Source organism: Somniosus microcephalus, chromosome 7, assembly GCF_052327205.1.
Source record: "Somniosus microcephalus isolate GS21.2 chromosome 7, FLI_Smic_1.0, whole genome shotgun sequence".
Classification (NCBI taxonomy): Eukaryota; Metazoa; Chordata; class Chondrichthyes; order Squaliformes; family Somniosidae; genus Somniosus; species Somniosus microcephalus.
In genome coordinates this window covers 3,020,096-3,040,112 of record NC_140993.1, presented here as the reverse complement: position 1 = coordinate 3,040,112, position 20,017 = coordinate 3,020,096, and the positions used below count along the sequence as shown (strand labels likewise).

The 20,017-nt window shown below is 49.1% G+C and overlaps 1 protein-coding gene across 2 annotated transcripts; it reads left to right on the top strand.

Moving 5' to 3' along the window:
• Nucleotides 1-14,646: 14,646 nt before the first annotated feature.
• On the top strand, nt 14,647-18,445 carry LOC147114463 (uncharacterized). Of its 2 annotated transcripts, none has more exons than XM_085992155.1 (2): nt 14,647-14,733; nt 17,165-18,392. In XM_085992155.1, exon 2 carries the CDS (start codon nt 17,245-17,247, stop codon nt 18,196-18,198), a length of 954 nt encoding a protein of 317 aa, XP_085848281.1. In that variant the 5' UTR covers nt 14,647-14,733; nt 17,165-17,244; the 3' UTR covers nt 18,199-18,392. The 2 variants fall into 2 exon arrangements, with proteins under 2 accessions (XP_085848281.1, XP_085848282.1); XM_085992156.1 differs by lacking the exon at nt 14,647-14,733 and adding an exon at nt 15,398-15,687 and having other exon boundaries at nt 17,165-18,445.
• Nucleotides 18,446-20,017: the final 1,572 nt, after the last annotated feature.

Sequence of the window (20,017 nt, the reverse complement as noted above, 5' to 3'; positions counted from 1 at the left end):
GGACCGGGTACTGAATTTGGATGATCAGCCATGATCGCATTGAATGGCGGAGCAGTCTCGAGGGGCCGAATGGCCAATCCTGCTCCTATCTTCTATGTTTCTATTAGGTTAGGTAGTGGTACAGGTCTGCTTAGTGGTCAGGGACAAGAGGGTCATAGGGTCATAACGGCACAGGAGGAGGCCATTCGGTCGATCGAGTCTGTGCCGGCTTTGTAGATCAATCCAGTCAGTCCCATTCCCCCGCTCTATCCCCGTAGCCCTGCAAGTTTATTTCCCTCAAGTGCCTATCCAGTCTCCCCTTGAAAACATCGAGTGTCTCCGCTTCCACCACTTCCGTCGGCAGCGAGTTCCAGGTCATCACCAGTCGCTGCGTAAAAAAGTTTTTCCTCACGTCTCCCCTGTATCTCTTGCCCAAAACCTTAAATCTGTGTCCCCTAGTCCTTGTACCATCAACTAGTGGGAACAGCCTTTCCCCGTCTAGCCTGTCCAAACCCGTCATAATCTTGTACACCTCTATCAAATCACCCCTCAACCTCCTTTGCTCTAAAGAAAACAAATCCAGCTTCTCCAACCTGTCCTTGTAGCTAAGATCCCCCATCCCCGGAACCATTCTGGTAAATCTCCTCTGCACCCTCTCAAGGGCCTTCACATCCTTCCTAAAGTGTGGTGACCAGAACTGGACGCAATACTCCAGTTGTGGCCTAACCAGCACTTTATAAAGGTTCAGCATAACTTCTCTACTTTTGTACTCAATACCTCTATTTATGAAGCCCAAGATCCCATATGCTTTGCTAACCACTCTCTCAATATGTCCTGCCACCTTCAGGGACCTACGCACATTAACTCCCAGGTCCCTCTGTCCCTGCACACTCTTTAAAATTGTGTTATTAAGTGTATATTGCCTCTTCTGCCAAAATGCATCACCTCACACTTTTCTGTATTAAATTCCATCTGCCACTTTTATATTAACTGCCATTCTACTCTCATATTCTCTCTCTGCCAATCTTATTTTCATCTTCACATCCCCTCTCAACTTATTGTATTTGGTCTGGTTCTCCCTTGAAGAATTCACCTGACATTCATCATACACCCTCTTTTTTTGTTTCATCATCTTCTCTATCTCCCTCGCCATCCAAGGAGCCCTTGCTTTGGTTCCCTTACCCTTCCCTCTTGTTGGAACGTACCGAGCCTGTACTTGGAACATCTCCTCCTTAAAGATCACCCATTGTTCCATTACAGTTTTTCCTGTCAGTCTTTGGTTCCATTTTACCCTGGCTAGATCCTTTCGCATCCCATTGAAGTTAGCCCTATTCCAGTTTAGAAGTTCCACTCTAGATTGTTCCTTGCTCATCTCCATTGCTAATCTAAATCTTATGATATAATCACTCGTACCCAAGTGTTCTCCCACAGACACTTGGTCGACCTGGCCCACCTCATTCCCCAGCACCAGATCCAGCAATGCCTCCTTCCTAGTTGGGCCAAGAACATACTGGTCAAGGAAATTCTCCTGAACACATTTCAGAAGTTCCTCCCCCTCCTTTCCCTTGACCCTAGCATTATCCCAATCGATATTTGGGTAATTAAAGTCCCCCAATATCACCACTCTATAGCTCTTGCATATCTCTGCGATTTCCCTGCAGATTCACTCCGCTAGCTCCCTCTCACTATTTGGAGGCCTATAGAATACCCCCAATAGTGTGATCATACCCTTTTTGCTCCTCAACTCTAACCAAATGGACTCTGTCCTTGTCCCCTCAAGAACATCCTCCCTTTCCAACACTACAATGTCATCCTTAATCAGCACTGCCACCCCACCTCCCTTTTTTCCTTCCCTATCTTTTCTGAACACCTTGTACCCTTGAATATTCAGTGCCCAGTCCTCACCGTTTTTAAGCCATGTTTCCGTTATTGCCACAACATCATATTGCCACACGGCTAATTGTGTTTGTAGCTCACCAACCTTATTCACCACACTTTGTGTGTTTACCTACATGCATTCTAAACCCATTTTTGAATTTTTCGTAGTCTTTCTTGTCTGCTCCTATCTAATGTGGTACTACTACTGTCTCTGGTACTATCCAACACACTCACTCTTTTATGCACCTTATTCCTTTTCTACTCCTATATGCTGGTGCCCATCCCCCTGCCAAGCTAGTTTAAACCCTCCCCAACAGCACTAGCAAACCTCCTGGTGAGAATATCGGTCCCGGCTCTGTTGAGGTGTAACCCGTCTGGCTTGTACAGGTCCCACCTTCCCCAGAAATAGTCCCAATGCCTCAGGGTCTAAAGCCCTCCCTCCTGCACCATCTCTCCAGCCACGCATTCATCCGTTCTATCCTCCTATTCCTGTACTCACTAGCACGTGGCACCGGGAGTAATCCAGAGATTACTACCTTTGAGGTCCTGTTTTTTAATCTCTCTCCTAGCTCCCTAAACTCTGCCTGTAAGACCTCATCCCTCTTTCTGCCTATGTCGTTGGTACCGATATGGACAATGACCTCTGGCTGTTCAGCCTCTCCCCTCAGAGTGTTCTGCAGCTGCACAGTCACATCCTTGACCCTGGCACCAGGGAGGCAACATACCATCCTGGAGTCACGTCTATGGCCACAGAAACGCCTGTCTGCTCCCCTAATTATTGAATCCCCTACCACTATTGCTCTTCCACTCTTTTTCTTCCCCCCCCCACCCCGTGCAGCTGAGCCACCCGTGGTGCCGTGCACTTGATTCTGGCTGTACTCCTCAGAGAAACCATCGCCCTCACCAGTACTCAGAATAGAATACTGGTTGGAGAGTGCAATGCACTCCGGGGACTCCTGCACTACCTGCCTGGTCCTCCTCTTCTGTCAGGCTGCAACTCAGGCGGCTAAGGGGACCACAAGTGCAGTGCTGGAGGAGCCTCAGCCTTTGCCCTTGTCCAACAGGTGTGACGTTTTTCCAGTTCTGACGAAAGGTCATCGACCTGAAACGTTAACTCTGTTTCTCTCTTCACAGATGCTGCCTGACCTGCTGAGTTTCTCCAGCATTTTCTGTTTTCATTTTAGGTATGAGGTTCTTGCTGCCTGTGTGGATGAGGGAAAAGCCTGCAGGATGGATGAGCAAGCTGACCATGGCACCATGGTGCAGGAGGCCATTCAAGTGGGGGGAGTGAAAGGGAATGTAGTTGTGGTAGGAGACAGTATAGTCAGGGGGAGAGATACTGTTCTCTGCAGCCGCGACCGAGAGTTCTGAAGGTCGTGTTGCCCGCCCGGTGCCAGGGTTAAAGACATCGCCTCGCGGCTGGAGAGGTACTTGGAGTGGGAGGGGGAGGATGTTGGATCCGTGGTTCAGTGGATATGCTGTTATTAAATAATCACACGGATGCTGTACATTAACAATAAACAGGTCTTTACTGGAGGAGGGTAGTCTCAAGACTGGGGGTACAGAGGGATGCGCAAAGCTGCCGGTACTACAGTATACAGGAGCTGTAAAAGTAGTTCTGACTTAAAGGCACATACACTACAATTCCTCCCCTTTTAGATTAGTAGTACCCCTAATATTCAAATAACAATTGACATTTCAACATGTACATTCAACAAAAGTCCATTTACAGATTCAGTCTTTCAGGCGGCTTCCTGACCCTTTCGGGATGGTGCCTTTCCGGAGTTTTTGTTCTTGGTGCAGAGGCGATTCTGACCCCTTTTCATAGGGTAGTTCATCGGGTTCCACTGCTACTGGGTCTGAGGTAGATGCTACCGGTATGCCAGGTTCATCCCCAGGTACTCAAGACATGGGGTTGACGCGTTCCTATGACGCTAAGATCTGATCGACGTGGCGTCTCACAATGTTCTCCCCAATATCACAGAATCACAGAAACCCCACAGTGCAGATAGAGGCCATTTCGGCCCATCGAACCTGCACCGACACATATCCCACCCGATCCCCATAACCCCTACACCAACACATATCCCACCCTATCCCCGACACATATCCCACCCTATCCCCGTAACCCCACGTATTTAATCCCCCTAACACTAAGGGTCAATTTATCATAGCCAATCATCCTAACCCGCACATCTTTGGACTGTGGGAGGAAACCGGAGCACCCGGAGGAAACCCACGCAAACACGGGGAGAATGTGCAAACTCCACACAGACAGTCACCCGAGGCCGGATTCGAACCCGGGTCCCTGGTGCTGTGAGGCAACAGTGCTAGCCACTATGCCACCGTGCTGCCCTGTGTACATTAATGGCCCCTGCCTTGTACATATAGTTCCGGGTTGCCATTTCTCTGTTCGATAGTCACGGGCCAAGACTGGTTGCCCTACATTGAAGCTCCTTGTCGGCTTCTCATTGATGTGCTGGAATTGTTTGTCATAGAGTCATAGAGTTATACAGCACGGATAGAGGCCCTTCGGCCCATCGTGTCCGCGCCGGCCATCACGCCCTGTCTAATCTAATCCCATATTCCAGCATTTGGTCCGTAGCCTTGTACGCTATGGCATTTCAAGTGCTCATCCAAATGCTTCTTGAATGTTGTGAGGGTTCCAGCCTCCACAACCCTTTCGGGCAGTGAGTTCCAGACTCCAACCACCCTCTGGGTGAAAAAATTATTTCTCAAATCCCCTCTAAACCTCCCGCCCTTTACCTTGAATCTATGCCCCCTAGTTATTGACTAAGGGAAAAAGCTCCTTAGTATCAATCCTATCTATGCCCCTCATAATTTTGTACACCTCAATCATGTCCCCCCTCAGCCTCCTCTGCTCCAAGGAAAACAAACCCAATCTGCCCAGTCTCTCTTCATAGCTGAAGCGTTCCAGCCCTGGTAGCATCCTGGTGAATCTCCTCTGCACCCTCTCCAAAGCTATCACATCCTTCCTGTAGTGTGGCGACCAGAACTGCACACAGTATTCCAGCTGTGGCCTAACCAGTATTTTATACAGCTCCATCATAACCTCCTTGCTCTTATATTCTATGCCTCGGCTAATGAAGGCAAGTATCCCATATGCCTTTTTTACCACCTTATCCACCTGTTCCGCCGCCTTCAGGGATCTGTGTACTTGCACACCCAGATCCCTCTGACCCTCCGTCTTGCCTAGGGTCTTACCATTCATTGTGTATTCCCTTGCCTTGTTAGTCCCCCCAAAGTGCATCACCTCGCACTTTTCCGGGTTAAATTCCATTTGCCACTGTTCCGCCCATCTGACCATCCCATCGATATCATCCTGCAGACTGAGGCTACCCTCCTCGCTATTTACCACCCTACCAATTTTTGTATTATCCGCGAACTTACTGATCATACCTTTTACATTCATATCCAAGTCATTAATATAGACCACAAACAGCAAGGGACCCAGCACCGATCCCTGTGGTACCCCACTGGCCACAGGCTTCCAGTCACAAAAACAACCTTCGACCATCACCCTCTGCCTTCTGCCACTAAGCCAGTTTTTTATCCAAAGTGCCAAGGCACCCTGGATTCCATGGGCTCTTACCTTCTTGACCAGTCTTTATCGAAGGCCTTACTGAAATCCATGTATACCACATCCACTGCGTTGCCCTCATCCACACACCTAGTCACCCCCTCAAAAAATTCAATCAAATTAGTCAGACATGATCTTCCCTTGACAAAGCCATGTTGACTACCCCTGATTAATCCTTGCCTCTCCAAGTGGAGACTGATTTTGTCCCTCAGAATTTTTTCCAATAATTTTCCCACCACTGATGTTAGGCTCACTGGCCTGTAGTTCCCCGGTTTTTCCCTACTCCCCTTCTTGAATAATGGAACTACATTAGCGGTTCTCCAGTCCTCTGGCACATCCCCTGTGGCCAGAGAGGTTCTGAATATGTGTGTTAGAGCCCCCGCAATCTCTTCCTTTGCCTCACACAGCAGCCTGGGATACATTTCGTCCGGGCCTGGGAATTTATCCATTTTTAGGCCTGCTAAAACCGCCAATACCTCCTCCCTCTCGATGTTAATGTGTTCGAGCATATCACAGTCCCCCCGCCCTATTTCTATGTCTACATCGTCCCTCTCCATAGTGAAAACAGATGCAAAAAATTCATTTAGAACCCCTCCTACATCTTCCGGCTCCACACACAGATTGCCACTTTTGTCCCGAATGGGCCCTATTTTTTCCCTAGTTATCCTCTTACCCTTAATATACTTATAAAACATCTTAGGATTTTCCTTTATTTTGCTCGCCAGTGTTATTTCATGGCCCCTCCTTGATCTCCTAATTTCTTTTTTAAGTATCCCCCTGCACTTTTTGTACTCCTCTCGGGCTTCCTCCGTCTTTAGCCTTGTCCTCAACATTTCTTTGCACATTTGGTCTGAACAAGTCCAGACGAGATCTCAACCTTCGGTTAAAGAACATCATGGCCGGGGTCTGGTTGGTAACTGCATGTGTCGCGTTTCGGTAGGCTAATAAGAAATTGTCCATCTTATGCTGTAGTGGAATTTCATCGTCACACATGGCCTTTATCGCCTTCTTAAAGGTTTGTACAAACCTCTCAGCCAATCCATTTGTGGCTGGATGATACGGGGCGGATGTGTAATGCCTTACCCCATTCCTTCTCATAAATTTTTGGAACTCGGACACAAACTGTGGTCCATTATCAGAGCAAATCTGCTCTGGCAAACCGTTTCTGGCAAATATGGTCCGTAGGGCTGCAATCGTTTTCTCTGTAGTGGTTGAAGACATTTTTATCACCTCAGGCCACTTTGAATGAGCATCCACTGCTATTAAGAACATTGAGTCCATGAATGGACCAGCGAAATCAATATGCACCCTTTGCCATGGAGGGGAGGGCCACTCCCATGGGTGTAGAGGGGCATGTGGTGGTGCATTTTGGACCTTCTGGCATCCTAAGCAGCTCTTAGTTAGGTCTTTGATTTGTTGATCGATTCCCGGCCACCACACATAAGCCCTAGCAAGGCTTTTCATTTTCACTCCCCCCAGATGACCTTCATGTAGCTCATTTAGCACTCTCTCCCTTAACTTGGGTGGAATCACCACTCTGGATCCACACATCACTGTCCCCTGGCATACTGACAGCTGTTCTCTTCTGGATGAGAATGCTGGCAACAGTGAGTCGCCATGTGTTGGCCATCCCCTCACCGTCAAATCATATACCTGAGACAGCGTCGGATCATTGCAGGTCTCCTTCTCTATATCCGCGTTTGTTACTGGCAATCGTTCAATTATTGACGAATAAAATATCTCGATAGGGTCCACTGCTGGTGCTTCCTCCACAGTAGGCAGTGGCAGGCGCGATAGCCCATCAGCGTTCCCATGCTGTTTTGTGCCTTTATATTCTATTTCATATTGATTCGCCCCTAGAAACAGGGACCATCTTTGTAACTGCTGTGCAGTCATCACTGGAACGCCCTTCTTAGGATTAAAGATGGAGACAAGTGGTTGGTGGTCAGTCAGCAAGGTGAACTTCTGCCCATGCAGATAGCGGTTGAATTTTTTTACTCCCCATACTAGGCTGAGGGCCTCCCTGTCAATCTGGGCGTAGTTGCGCTCGGCTGAGGTTAGTGACCGAGACGCAAAGGCTACTGGCCTCTCCAACCCGTCTGGGAATTTGTGTGACAGCACCGCTCCAGTACCATAGGGTGATGCATCACATGCCAAACGAATTGGTAGTGCTGGGTTGAAATGGGCCAACACCTCTTTTGATGTGATCAATTCTTTACACTTCTGGAAAGCTCGTCTACGTTCGTCATCCCACTTCCATGGTACCCCTGTTTGCAGTAGGGTGTTCAGTGGGTGTAATACCGTAGACAAATTTGGTAAGAACTTGTGGTAGTAGTTTACCAGCCCGAGGAACGACCTCAGTTGTGACACATTTTCCGGTGCTGGAGCCTTGACTACTGCCTCAATCTTGTCAGGGGACTTATGTAACCCCTCTTCATCGATGACGTGGCCGCAATACGAGATCTGTTTCTGGAAAAACTCACACTTGTGGCGATTAGCTCGTAGCCCATACTCCTTTAATCTGGTGAGCACCTTCTCCAAGTTGGCGAGGTGATCACCGTCATTTTCGCCCGTGACCAAGATGTCATCCAAATAACACTGGGTCTCTGGAATCCCTTGCAGGACCTGATCCATCACCCTTTGCCAGATAGCCAGAGCCGAGGCTACTCCAAACACCAGCCGGTTGTATTGATAGAGACCTTTATGGGTGTTGATCGTAAGGTATTGTTTCGAAGCTTCTTCTAACTCCATTTGCAAGTACGCCTGGGCTAGATCAATTTTGGTGAAGCTGTAAGGGGTTGTCCTTCCTCGAGAGGTTTCCCTGAGGTTTCTCTCTCCAGAGGCCTCTCTCTCTTGCACAGTAAACCTTGAGTGGTTCGACCCACTCGCCCCTTAGATTCTATACTCTGGACTTAGGCGCAGGAACTGCAATGTAGAGAAAACTCGTGTAGACCAAGTTTGATAAAACAAAATGAAATTTTATTGCAAATGGAAAAAATAATCAAATCAAATCAAATGCAACACAGATAAGAGTACGGTACATGGGAGGGAAAAACAAACACAAACAAATCATAACGACATAGTACTAACTAAGGCAAATACAGGCATCTTATACTCTACAAAGATCATCATGAAATAAGGAAACACACGGAACATCGAGGGACAACAACTCATGTTAATTGTACCCTTAAATCCACCCCCTTATTAAACCTATCTAGACCTGATTGTGAAGGGCCAGAAACATGCTCACCAATCCCACTAGGAAGTGCAAGGTTTTGAAATCGAGTCTGTGTTTGGTCCTTTCAGGCGTCTCGTCTCCACGTGGATCGTGGAGCCCCTGCGAGCTGCGCCACACCTCTCTCCTGAGGTGGGGGCCGGGGGCGGCTGGACACCGGCGGGCCTGGATGTCGGCGGGGTCGAGGATCGTCGGCTCGACCCTGGTTAGAGGAGCCTTGGGCTGGCTCCCATCACTTCTTCAGGTTCCCTTCCTCTCTTCTACCGAGCCGTGGTGGCTGGAAGGTTTCTTCGCTTGGGACCTTTATTTTTTTTTCTCTTCTCCCAAGCTGGGTTTATGGCCTCTCGTTCCGGCAATGGCCCGGGGATGGTCGATGATCTCCCGATGTGCTTCCCCGGGGCGGAACGCCTGCGATTGACTGCTCCTTCTTCTGGGTGTCCGGATTCAAGCTGCGTGTTTCCAGCTCTCCAACCCGGCGTGTCTGTGTTCAAGCTGCAGGCTTGCAACTGTTTGTCTTCCAACTCGCTCTGGCCTGCCTGTCCCGACTGTCCAACTGCCGAAAAGTCTCTCCAGATATACCTTTCTTCCCGAGGCCTCACTCCCCACCCAAAATCAGGTTAGTCTTTGTTTTAACTTTGGCGGGCTTTGAGCACAGCGGGACAGTTATTATATTTAAAATCATTTTAAGCGGCTGGTAATAGGCCCATCTCTGGTTGGAAATGGCTTTCATTGCTTTGAATGTCCTGCTGATCTCGTTATCTAGTCCTGGGTGCTGTTCTCATGAATATGAAATTGTCCCCTTTTGTCTGGGTCAGCATCTTGATGACCTCTGTCTCCAGGCTGATCTTGACTGGATCTGCATCTAATCCATATGCATACCTGTGGGTCTGGTTTTGTTCTCTCAGGAACGGCTTCCAGAACTTACTGTGGATTGAATCCACAAATCTGTCTGAGGTTGCGCAGGAACCATTTTAAAGTGTCCCAATAAGTTGGTCACATGGTATGGTGGCCATTTTGTATGCCCCTTTTTCTGGGCTTCTTTTAAAACAGTCTTAGAATCACGGCCTCTTCTGCCATTTAACCCTTATTAATATGAAATCCAATTTTGCGAATCCTACAAAGCGTTTACCTCCAGATAGCGAGGCGAAAATATCCTCAATTTGTGGAAGCGGATATTGCACCGTGTGAAGGACTGGGTTCACTGTCACCTTAAAATCCCCACAGACGCAGACCTTCTTTGGTTCCCCAGGCGTATTACTCAACGACCTCTTCATTACAGGAACGATGGGTGTAGCCCACTCGCTCCAGTCTACTTTGGACAGTGCTCCTGAACGTTCCAACCCTTCCAGCTCTGCTTCAATGGCTGGTCGGATCGCATAAGGCACCGGTCTGGCCTTAAAAAACTTTGGACTTGCATTTTCCTCTATTTTAATCGTTGCTGTTATGCCTTTTAGTGTTCCTAGTCCCTCCTGGAACACTTCTTTTGTGTCAGTTAGCATTTTTGACAGTCGTCCAGGTGTGACGTCGTCATCCTTTTTGGCCTCAACCTTCAGTGCCTGTATGGAATGCCAATCTAATTGTATCTTCCGGATCCATTCACGTCCTAGCAGTGGTGGTCCTCCATCTGGCAATACATATATATCCATTTTAGGTATTTCCTGGCCTTTATATGTCACTTTCACCCTTATTTTTCCTTTGGGGTAGACTTTTTGCCCCGTATACGTCTTCAAGACAATCTGTAGCTTTCAAGGGTATGTGTGAAAATAGCCGCTTGTAGTCTCTTTGATTTATGACTGTTAGAGCTGACCCTGTGTCCAATTCCATTTTCACTTGAACTCCGTCTATCTTGAGTGTAACCCAGGTAGTCTGGTGATCCTCCATTTCTGTTACCTTATGTAGTTTCAGACAACCCAGCTCCTTGATTCCGGAGTCTGTTTCACTTTTCTGTTCGTCTGAACCACTGTCCATCACCTGGTGTACCTTTTTGTACTTCTCCTGTGGAGATTTCTTACTGTTGGTTTTCTTCCCAGACCTGCAGACTCTTGCTATGTGTCCTGCTTTCCCACACTGTCTGCACACTTGGTCCTTGAACCAACAATCTTTCTGGTCATGTGTTGTTCTGCCGCAGCGATAGCACTTCCCTGTTCCATAGGACATTTCATTGGTGCCATATTCTTGCGGTCTCCGTTGTATCTCTGCAGCGCCCCTTGCGGCTGCTTCGTGTGATACTGCCATACTGAAAGCTTTGTCCAGCATAAGGTCCTTTTCTGATAGAAGCCGTTTCTGGGTTCCTTCACTTTGTAGCCCACACACAAACTTGTCCCTTAACGTATCTGCTAGTCCCGCTCCAAACTGGCAGTGTTTCGATAGCTTGCGCAGCTCCGTTAGGTACTCAGCATTGCTTTCGTCTTTGTGTTGGTTCCTTTTATGGAACTTAAATCGTTCTGCTATCAGCAGCGGTGTGGGGTTTAAGTGGTCCTGTAGGAGTTCTACTATGCTTTCAAAATTCTTGTTTACCGGCTTCTCTGGGGTTATTAGATTTCGCAGTAACCCATAAGTTTTTGCACCCATGGAATTTAACAGAACCAGTGCTTTATTAGCATCTGGCACTTCATTCGCCCTGCAGTACACCTCAATACATTCCACATATGTCGCCCAATCTTCGACTTCATTGTCGAACGTAGAGATACTGCCACTCTTCGGCATCCTTGGGTGTGAGTTAACTGTCAAAAATGGCGCCTCCCGCGCTTCCCCTTCTTCTCCGCTGGCACAAAATGGCGTCTCCCGCGCTTTCCTTCCTTCCCGCGCTCGCCCTTCTTCTCCACTGCGGCTTCTAAAAATGGCATCTCCCGCGCTCTTTCTTCTTCTCCGCGGCTCAATGGCGTCTCCCGCACTCCCCTTTCTTCGCCCCGCGGACCCTGTTCAGCCCGTGAGCCCTGGCTGTGCTCTGCACGTTCTTCTTTTTATATTTTTCGACGCCGCTCAGTCTAGAACCCGGCTGTTTCTCTACCCTCTCTCTCTCCAGTTTGTTTACTTTTTCTCGATGCCGCTCGGTGTTCAACCTCCGGCTGCGCCCTGTGCTCTTCACCCTCTGTCTTACCCCATTGACGCTGCTCGGCTTTCTCTCCACTGTCGGTCGGCTCCAGCCGCCGCTGCTCGGGAAGGGTCTGCGCTGGACCTGTCGTCGGTCTCTTGCTGCTCGTCGTGGCTGGGGAACCAAGCCCAGCTCTCCACAGCCTCCCCTGCGAAGTTCAGTCTCTGCCTGACTGCTGGGCGGTTGCTCGTGGTCGACGCCCGTGTTCCTGGCTCGACTACTTTTTTTTTATGTTGCAGGTAGATTCGAATCGACACTCGTCGCCACTGTTGGATCCGTGGTTCAGTGGATATGCTGTTATTAAATAATCACACGGATGCTGTACATTAACAATAAACAGGTCTTTACTGGAGGAGGGTAGTCTCAAGACTGGGGGTACAGAGGCATGCGCAAAGCTTATATACAGGTGTGGTCACTGCCGGTACTACAGTATACAGGAGCTGTATAAGTAGTTGTGACTTAAAGGCACATACACTACATATAGTAAGTCTAATTTGTCACCTCACTGCTCCCAGCACCAGTGACTGGCCTGTAACCACCAGCACTTCACCACAGCTGTACAGAGCTCAAAATGCTCCTTCAGATAGAACCCAGTTTAGGAGGATCAAATCTAAAAATTCACTACCAAATGCTCTTCACAAGGAAGAGCGACAGTAGTGTCTGCTCTCCTGCTATCTAAGCTATGGTACTTATTGACGGTGGAGGATATTCCTGAGTGGGCAGAAAAGTCCATCCGAGAGGCTTGTGTGAGGTTTTTATGGGAAGGGAAACCAGCCTTGGTGGCTTACAATATCATCATTGGATGGAGAAATCAGGGAGGACTCAATTTCCCAGATATTGATTTGAAGAAAAAATCCTTTAGAATCAAATGGGTGAAGAGATTTCTTCAGAAGTCAAATACAAGTTTTTGGAAGAGTTGTTTTGAGCATTTTTTTAAACAAAGTGGGATAGGAGGGCAGGGGATATTGTATATGGAATACAATAATAGGTTCTTGAAATCGATTAAACTTCTCCCTAGGTTTTATAAGGGGGTTGTAGAGACTTGGGCCCAATTTTTAAAAAGTGTGCAGTTTATGCCCAAGGGGGCTGAGGAATTTTTAGAACAGCCCTTATTTTTGAACAGGTGGGTCAACATCGAAGGAGAGGTTTTATTTAATCAAGCTTTTATAAAAGCTGGGATTATATCTGCGAAAGATGTATTATATGAGGTAATTCCAGGTTGGTTGCCGGAAGTGATAGTGAGGGACATGGTGTGGGAGGAGGATCAGGAGGTGGAGGAAAAGCAATAGGAATCATGTATGAGAAGATTGTGAGGGCAATGCCACAGGATTGGATGGAAGAAATAAATGTGGAAATCTCCAAAGGAAGTAAAATGCGTCCTGCTTTTCCAAGCTTTGTACTGGAGAAAGGGGGAGAGTTGGTCCAATTTGACAACTGTAATACTCGAGATTTCTATGAGGTATTCAGAGAATGGAGATTCAAGACACCTGCTGGTCAGGAGTTTTGGCAGAGTATATATCCACAGCTGGACTTCAACAGGAATTGGAAGGGAGTGTGGGCGAATTTTAAATGTCCAGAATGGATTGAACTGGATTTCAAATTGGCTCATAACCGGATTTTTACCATGACGATCTTGTGCAAGATTGGACGAGTGGAGGCGGCAACTTACCCAATGTGTGGGACACGGGATGAGACTCTGTCCCATTTACTGGTGTTATGTCCACAGTTAAATGATTTTAAGTACTATGTTCGACAGTTGTGTGAAGTTTTTTTGCTGGGTGGGGACCGAAGAGCGAGAATGGGAATCCCGTGGGACTCAATTTTGGAATGGGGATTGCAGGAGAGTCTGCCCGAGTCTAGCGGAGCGGCAATTAATTTAATGTTCAGTTTGGTTAGATTCGTGATTGTGCAAAGAAGGAATGCTCTGTTTTTTAAGGGGAGGAGAATCAATCTAAAAGAGTATTTTAAATATAAGCTAAAAGATCATTATAAGGCTCTGTGGATGTTTTATTCAGAAAGGAATTTAAGGACAGTATTTTACAACCAATTTTTAATATATGTTACAGATGACAAATTAAACTTCAGGTTTTGATGTTAAAATGTGGTGGCGGAATGGCTGTGCAGGGCGGTGGAATTGATTTGTATCATACAATGAAATGGTCACGATGTTGTAAATGTTCTTAATGTTCAATAAAGTATATTAAAAAAAAAGTGGGTATCACTCTTGCCTCTGAGTCAGAAAGTTGTGGGTTCAAGTCCCACTTCAGAGACTTGAGCACAAAAATCCAGGCTGGCACTCCAGTGCAGTGCTGAGGGAGTGCGGCACTGTCGGATGTGTCGTTTTTTGGATGAGACGTTAAACTGAGGCCCCGTCTGCTCGCTCAGGTGGATATAAAAGATCCTATGGCACTATTTCGAGAAAGATAGGCTTGCATTTATATAGTGCCTTTCATGACCAGCAGATGTCTTGAAGTGCTTTACAGCCAATGAGGTACTTTTGAAGTGTAGTCACTGTTGTAATGTTGGAAAGAGCTGGGGAATTATCCCCGGTGTCCTAATCAATGTGTATCCTTCAATTAACTTAACAAAATATAGATTATCTGGTCATTATCACATTGTTGTTTGTGGGAGCTTGCTGTGCGCTTATTGACTTACACGTTTATTACATTACAACAGTGATTACACTTCAAACAGTACTTCATTGACTGTAAAGCATTTTGGGACGTCCGGTAGTGGTGAAAGGCGCTATATAAATGCAAGTCTTTCTTTCTTCACTGGTCTCACCAGCGACCTCTTCTGGCAGTTGGTTGAGTGACAGCCGAGATCCCGCGCATGCGCACACGGAGCTGCGCCTGCGCACTCGGATCCTGCCGGACGGAGTCGGCGCGGGGCCATTCCGGGGAGAGGCCTTGGTGTCGGTTCCAGAGTCGCGATCGGTGACGCGAAGTGAGTTTTCTCCGCTCCGATTGGGTGGAGAATGGCGCGGGGTGGATCGGGAGAGAATCGAGAGAAATAGAAAAACCTCAGAGTCCGCGAGGCCCCGGACCGAGCGGCGGCACTTGGACGGTGCACGTGATCTCCTCGGGGACACGTCACCCGGGCCCGCGGCCTGATTGACGGCAGCTTCCCACCAATAGGGAGCGAGCGGGGCGGGCCTGGAGGAGCGAGCCGGCGGCGGGTCCTCCAACCAATCGGGGAGCCCGAGGGGCGGGGCTAGCGGCACCCAGTGGGTGGGGCTGGAGGAGCGAGCCGGCGGCGGCGGGTCCTCCAACCAATCGGGGAGCCCGAGGGGCGGGGCTTGCGGGTCCCAGTGGGCGGGGCTGGAGGAGCGAGCCGGCGGCGGGTCCTCCAACCAATCGGGGAGCCCGAGGGGCGGGGCTAGCGGCACCCAGTGGGCGGGGCTGGAGGAGCGAGCCGGCGGCGGCGGGTCCTCCAACCAATCGGGGAGCCCGAGGGGCGGGGCTTGCGGGTCCCAGTGGGCGGGGCTGGAGGAGCGAGCCGGCGGCGGGTCCTCCAACCAATCGGGGAGCCCGAGGGGCGGGACTAGCGCCGGCTGATTGTCTGATCCGCAGGGCAGCGAGTTTCTCCAGTCCCTTGTTCAGGGCCCGGGGCCCGGGGAGGCTGTGGGCCTTTATTCCCCGCATTGGACACAAGGCTCTTTGTCCTACAACACACTGGCTCAGGTTTTAATAGAGACTTTTAAAATTCATCAATAAAAGCAGATAAACCGCATGCTTCTGTGGAACAAACTTTCGAATATTTTATAGAATCAGAGAATGGTTACAGCACAGAAGGAGGCCATTCGGCCCGTCGAGCCCGTGCCGGCTCTCTGCAAGACCACTTCAGCTAGTCCCACGCCCCCGCTCTTTCCCTGTAACCCTGCAAATTTCTTTACTTCAGGTACTTATCCAATTCCCTTTTGAAAGCCATGATTGAATCTGCCTCCACCACCCTCTCAGGCAGTGCATTCCAGATCCTAACCACTCGCTGCGTAAAAAAGTTTTTCCTCATGTCGCCTTTGGTTCTTCTGCCAATCACCTTAAATCTGTGTCCTCTGGTTCTCGACCCTTCCGCCAATGGGAACAGTTTCTATCTACTCTGTCCAGAACCCTCATGATTTTGAACACCTCTATCAAATCTCTCAACCGTTCACCACTACTCTCTGTTTCCTGTCACTTAGCCAATTCCGTATCCATGCTGCCACTGTCCCTTTTATTCCATGGGCTTCAACTTTGCTGGCAAGCCTATTATGTGGCACTTTGTCGAACGCCTTTTGGAAATCCATGTACACCCTGTAAACCGCATTGCCCTCATCAACCCTCTCTGTTACCTCATCAAAAAACTCAATCAGAATCAGAGCGGCTGGGACCGGCGGACGTGCGGCCAGGGTCCCGGCACCAGGAAACCCAGGGTGCAGCGCCTCCCCCAGACAGGAGAAACCACAACTGGATCGACACAGCAGAGCCGCCAATCCAGAGCCGGCTTGTATCAGGGCGGGCGCTGGATGCGGAAGTCGGTCCCTGGCCGCCTGTGTAGGTGTTTCCTGGTGCATCAGTTTGAGCTGGAGTGGAGATGGAGGAGAAGCTGCTGGGTTTAACCCCCAGTACTTCTGAGCCCAGGAGGACCCAACAATTTCCAACGTGAGACTGTCAAGGGAGGTGGATTCTGGGGGAGATTAGGTTGTTACACAGACACTGTCCGCACAATGTAAAAGAATATTGTTTTAGGAACAAGTATTTCTGTACAGGCTTTTAATCCAGTTTACATATACAGACTTGTTTTAATTCATTCTTGGGATGTGGGCGTCGCTCGCAAGAGCAGCAAATATTGCCAATCCCCAGCTTCCCATTGAGAAGGGGGTGGTGAGTTGCCTTCTTGAACTCCTGCAGTCCGTGTGGTGAAGGTACTCCCACAATGTTGTTCGTTAAGGAGTTCCAGGATTATGACCCAGCAACGATGAATATATGAGTCAGGATGACGTGTGACTTGGAGGGGAACTTGGATGTGATGGTGCTCCCATACAACAGCTGCCCTTGTCCTTCTAGGTGGTGGAGGTTGCGGGTTTTGGAGGTTCTATCAAAGTTCTGGTCGAGTTGCAGATGTATAAAGTTCCTTTCCTTCGCCCCCTCCCCCTCCCACACCCACCTCTCTCTCTCTCCTCCCATAGAGGCCAGAGTCTTGTGTAGGCCCAGACCAGGTGGCGGATTCCCTTCCCTGAAGGACATCAGTGAACCAGTTCGGTTTTTATGTCAATCCGGCAGCTTTTTTCTAGTGCCGGCCCCACAATTGACCAGATTCATTGAGCTCAATTTCACAACCTGCCTTTGTTTTCTTGTGGGTTGTCTCTCACGCTCCCTGTTTTAAATTAATTTTACAGGGCACTGGAAGGGGAGGATTTACAGACAGGAAACTCAAACCAAACATCACGTCAAGATCTAAATATCACCAGCTCTGAACATGGAAGCAAAAAGCACCGTTCACAGCGGGGAGAAACCGTACACGTGTTCTGTGTGTGGACGAGGCTTCAACCAATCCTCTGCCCTATCGAGACACAAGCGCATTCACACCGGGGAGAGGCCGTTCACCTGCTCTGAGTGTGGGAAGGGATTCACTCAGTCATCCCACCTACTGAGACACCAGCGAGTTCACACTGGGGAGAGGCCGTTCACCTGCTCGGAGTGTGGGATGGGATTCACTGATTCATCCAAACTGCTGATGCACCAGCATGTTCACACCGGGGAGAGGCCATTCACCTGCTCTGAGTGTGGGAAGGGATTCACTCAGTCATCTGACCTTCAGACACACCAGCGTGTTCACACCGGGGAGAGGCCGTTCACCTGCTCTGAGTGTGGGAAGGGATTCACTAATTCATCCCACCTACTGAGACACAAGCGAGTTCACACTGGGGCGAGGCCGTTCACCTGCCCTGTGTGTGGGAAGGGATTCACTGAGTCATCCAACCTGCTGACACACCAGCGAGTTCACACTGATGAGAGACCTTTTAACTGCTCGGACTGTGGGAAGTGCTTTAAAAGATCCTGGGAACTGACATGCCATCAACGTGTTCACACTGGGGAGAGACCGTTCAGGTGCTCTCACTGCGGGACTGGGTTTAGGCAGTCATCTGAGCTCACTATACACCAGCGCACTCACACTGGGGAGAGGCCGTTCACCTGCTCCGTGTGTGGGAAGGGATTCACTCAGTCATCCCACCTGCTGAGACACCAGCGAGTTCACACTGACGAGAGACCTTTCAGGTGCTCTCACTGTGCGACTGGGTTCAGGCGATCATCTGACCTCACTGTACACCAGCGAGTTCACACTGGGGAGAGGCCGTTCACTTGCTCCGTGTGTGGGAAGGGATTCACTCGTTCATCCCACGTCCTGACACACCAGCGAGTTCACAAGTGACTGCAGGGGGTGGATTCTGTTGTTGTTGCTGCTGTTAATCACATCCAGGACTGAACCATGTTCATTCTGACAGTTGGGGATTGTTCCTGCTGATGTTAATAACTCCGGGAACTGGGCTGGAGTTTAATATTCTGGATATATGTCCAATAAATCAACTTTGTTTTAAACACATTGTTGTAGATTTTTGTCTTTCCCACCTGAGTGTTTTGCATCACCTGGCTAGAGCTCAGAAAGGACAATCTGGGGGAGGATCGTACGACGGGAGCAGAACTCCAGCCTGGACACAGTCCTTCAGGGCCACACTGAGAGGGGCAAACGGCACTTTGGTCTTTCTTGTCTCTCTTCACTGACAGCAAAGTTGCCGTGCGGGTTAATCTCGAGGCGTGTGAGAAACGTGTTCCAGCCGCTCTCTGCCATGGTTCAGAGCTCCTAGGCACGGAACAGAAGGCTCCTTTAGGAATGTACCCCAGTGCTATTTTTTTAATGGCCGTGTTAACGTGTGTCGCTACTTTTAGTGATTTCTGTATCGGTGTCCCTGGATCCCTCTGCTCCTCCAGCTCATTTAGACTCTTAGGGGGAAATTCAGTGGCACCCCCTTTGGGTCGCTAACGTCACTGGGGCTAATTTTAGCACCCCGAAAAAGTTAGCGCCCCTGCGCATTAAATTCAGTGGTAGCGCCCCAGGCAGGAGACAGGCTGCTACTGGAAGTGCTCCCCTCCCTCTTGAGGCGCTACCAGTGAATTTCACGGTGCTTCGTGTAACAGCGCCACGCCCATCGGCACATAGCAGACCTCCCTCCCTGATTAAAGGGGAGGGGCCTAGCACTGCACACACCGGGGTCCTGCTGGACCACCGGGGAGTGGGCTGTCGGATCAAGAGGAGCGCCGGGCTGTGCGATCGCGGCCGGCACCCCGAAGAAGAAAGGGGAAGGGGGCAGGTGCTGGCAGTCGGCCAAAATAAAAAGTTGCCACCCGACACCTGCCCTTTAAGTGGCGTCGCCGCGGCTGCAGAAACGACCCCATACCCTGTCGGACATATCGTCCAGCAATAGGTCAGGGGTCGCAACCCAAGGTTGCAGCCAGGGTGCTGCGCGTGGCGATGACGTCATTGCCGGCAGTGCAGTGCTGCGGGGAGCTACCGACTACCTCCGCCGCTAACCTCCCACTGAATATCGCGGGAGGCACAAAGCAACCCAATTTCACCCCCTTGTCCAAATAGTGAGTGGCCTACTTATTCTTCCCACCAAAACACACCACCTCACACTGACCTATAGTGAAATTCATTAACACACCACCTCACACTGATCTATAGTGAAATTCATTAACACACCACCTCACACTGATCTACAGTGAAATTCATTAACACACCACCTCACACTGACCTATAGTGAAATTCATTAACACACCACCTCACACTGATCTATAGTGAAATTCATTAACACACCCCCTCACTGACCTATAGTGAAATTCATTAACACACCACCTCACACTGATCTATAGTGAAATTCATTAACACACCGCCTCACACTGACCTATAGTGAAATTCATTAACACACCACCTCACACTGATCTATAGTGAAATTCATTAACACACCGCCTCAAAATTCATTAACACACCACCTCACACTGATCTATAGTGAAATTCATTAACACACCCTCACACTGACCGATAGTGAAATTCATTAACACACCACCTCACACTGATCTATAGTGAAATTCATTAACACACCACCTCACACTGATCTATAGTGACATTCATTAAAACACCACCTCACACTGATCAATAGTGACATTCATTAACACACCACCTCACACTGATC

Bases quoted from the DNA above. Each gene is read 5' to 3' on its own strand.
- LOC147114463 (XM_085992156.1), top strand. From the start codon at position 17,245: ATGGAAGCAAAAAGCACCGTTCACAGCGGGGAGAAACCGTACACGTGT.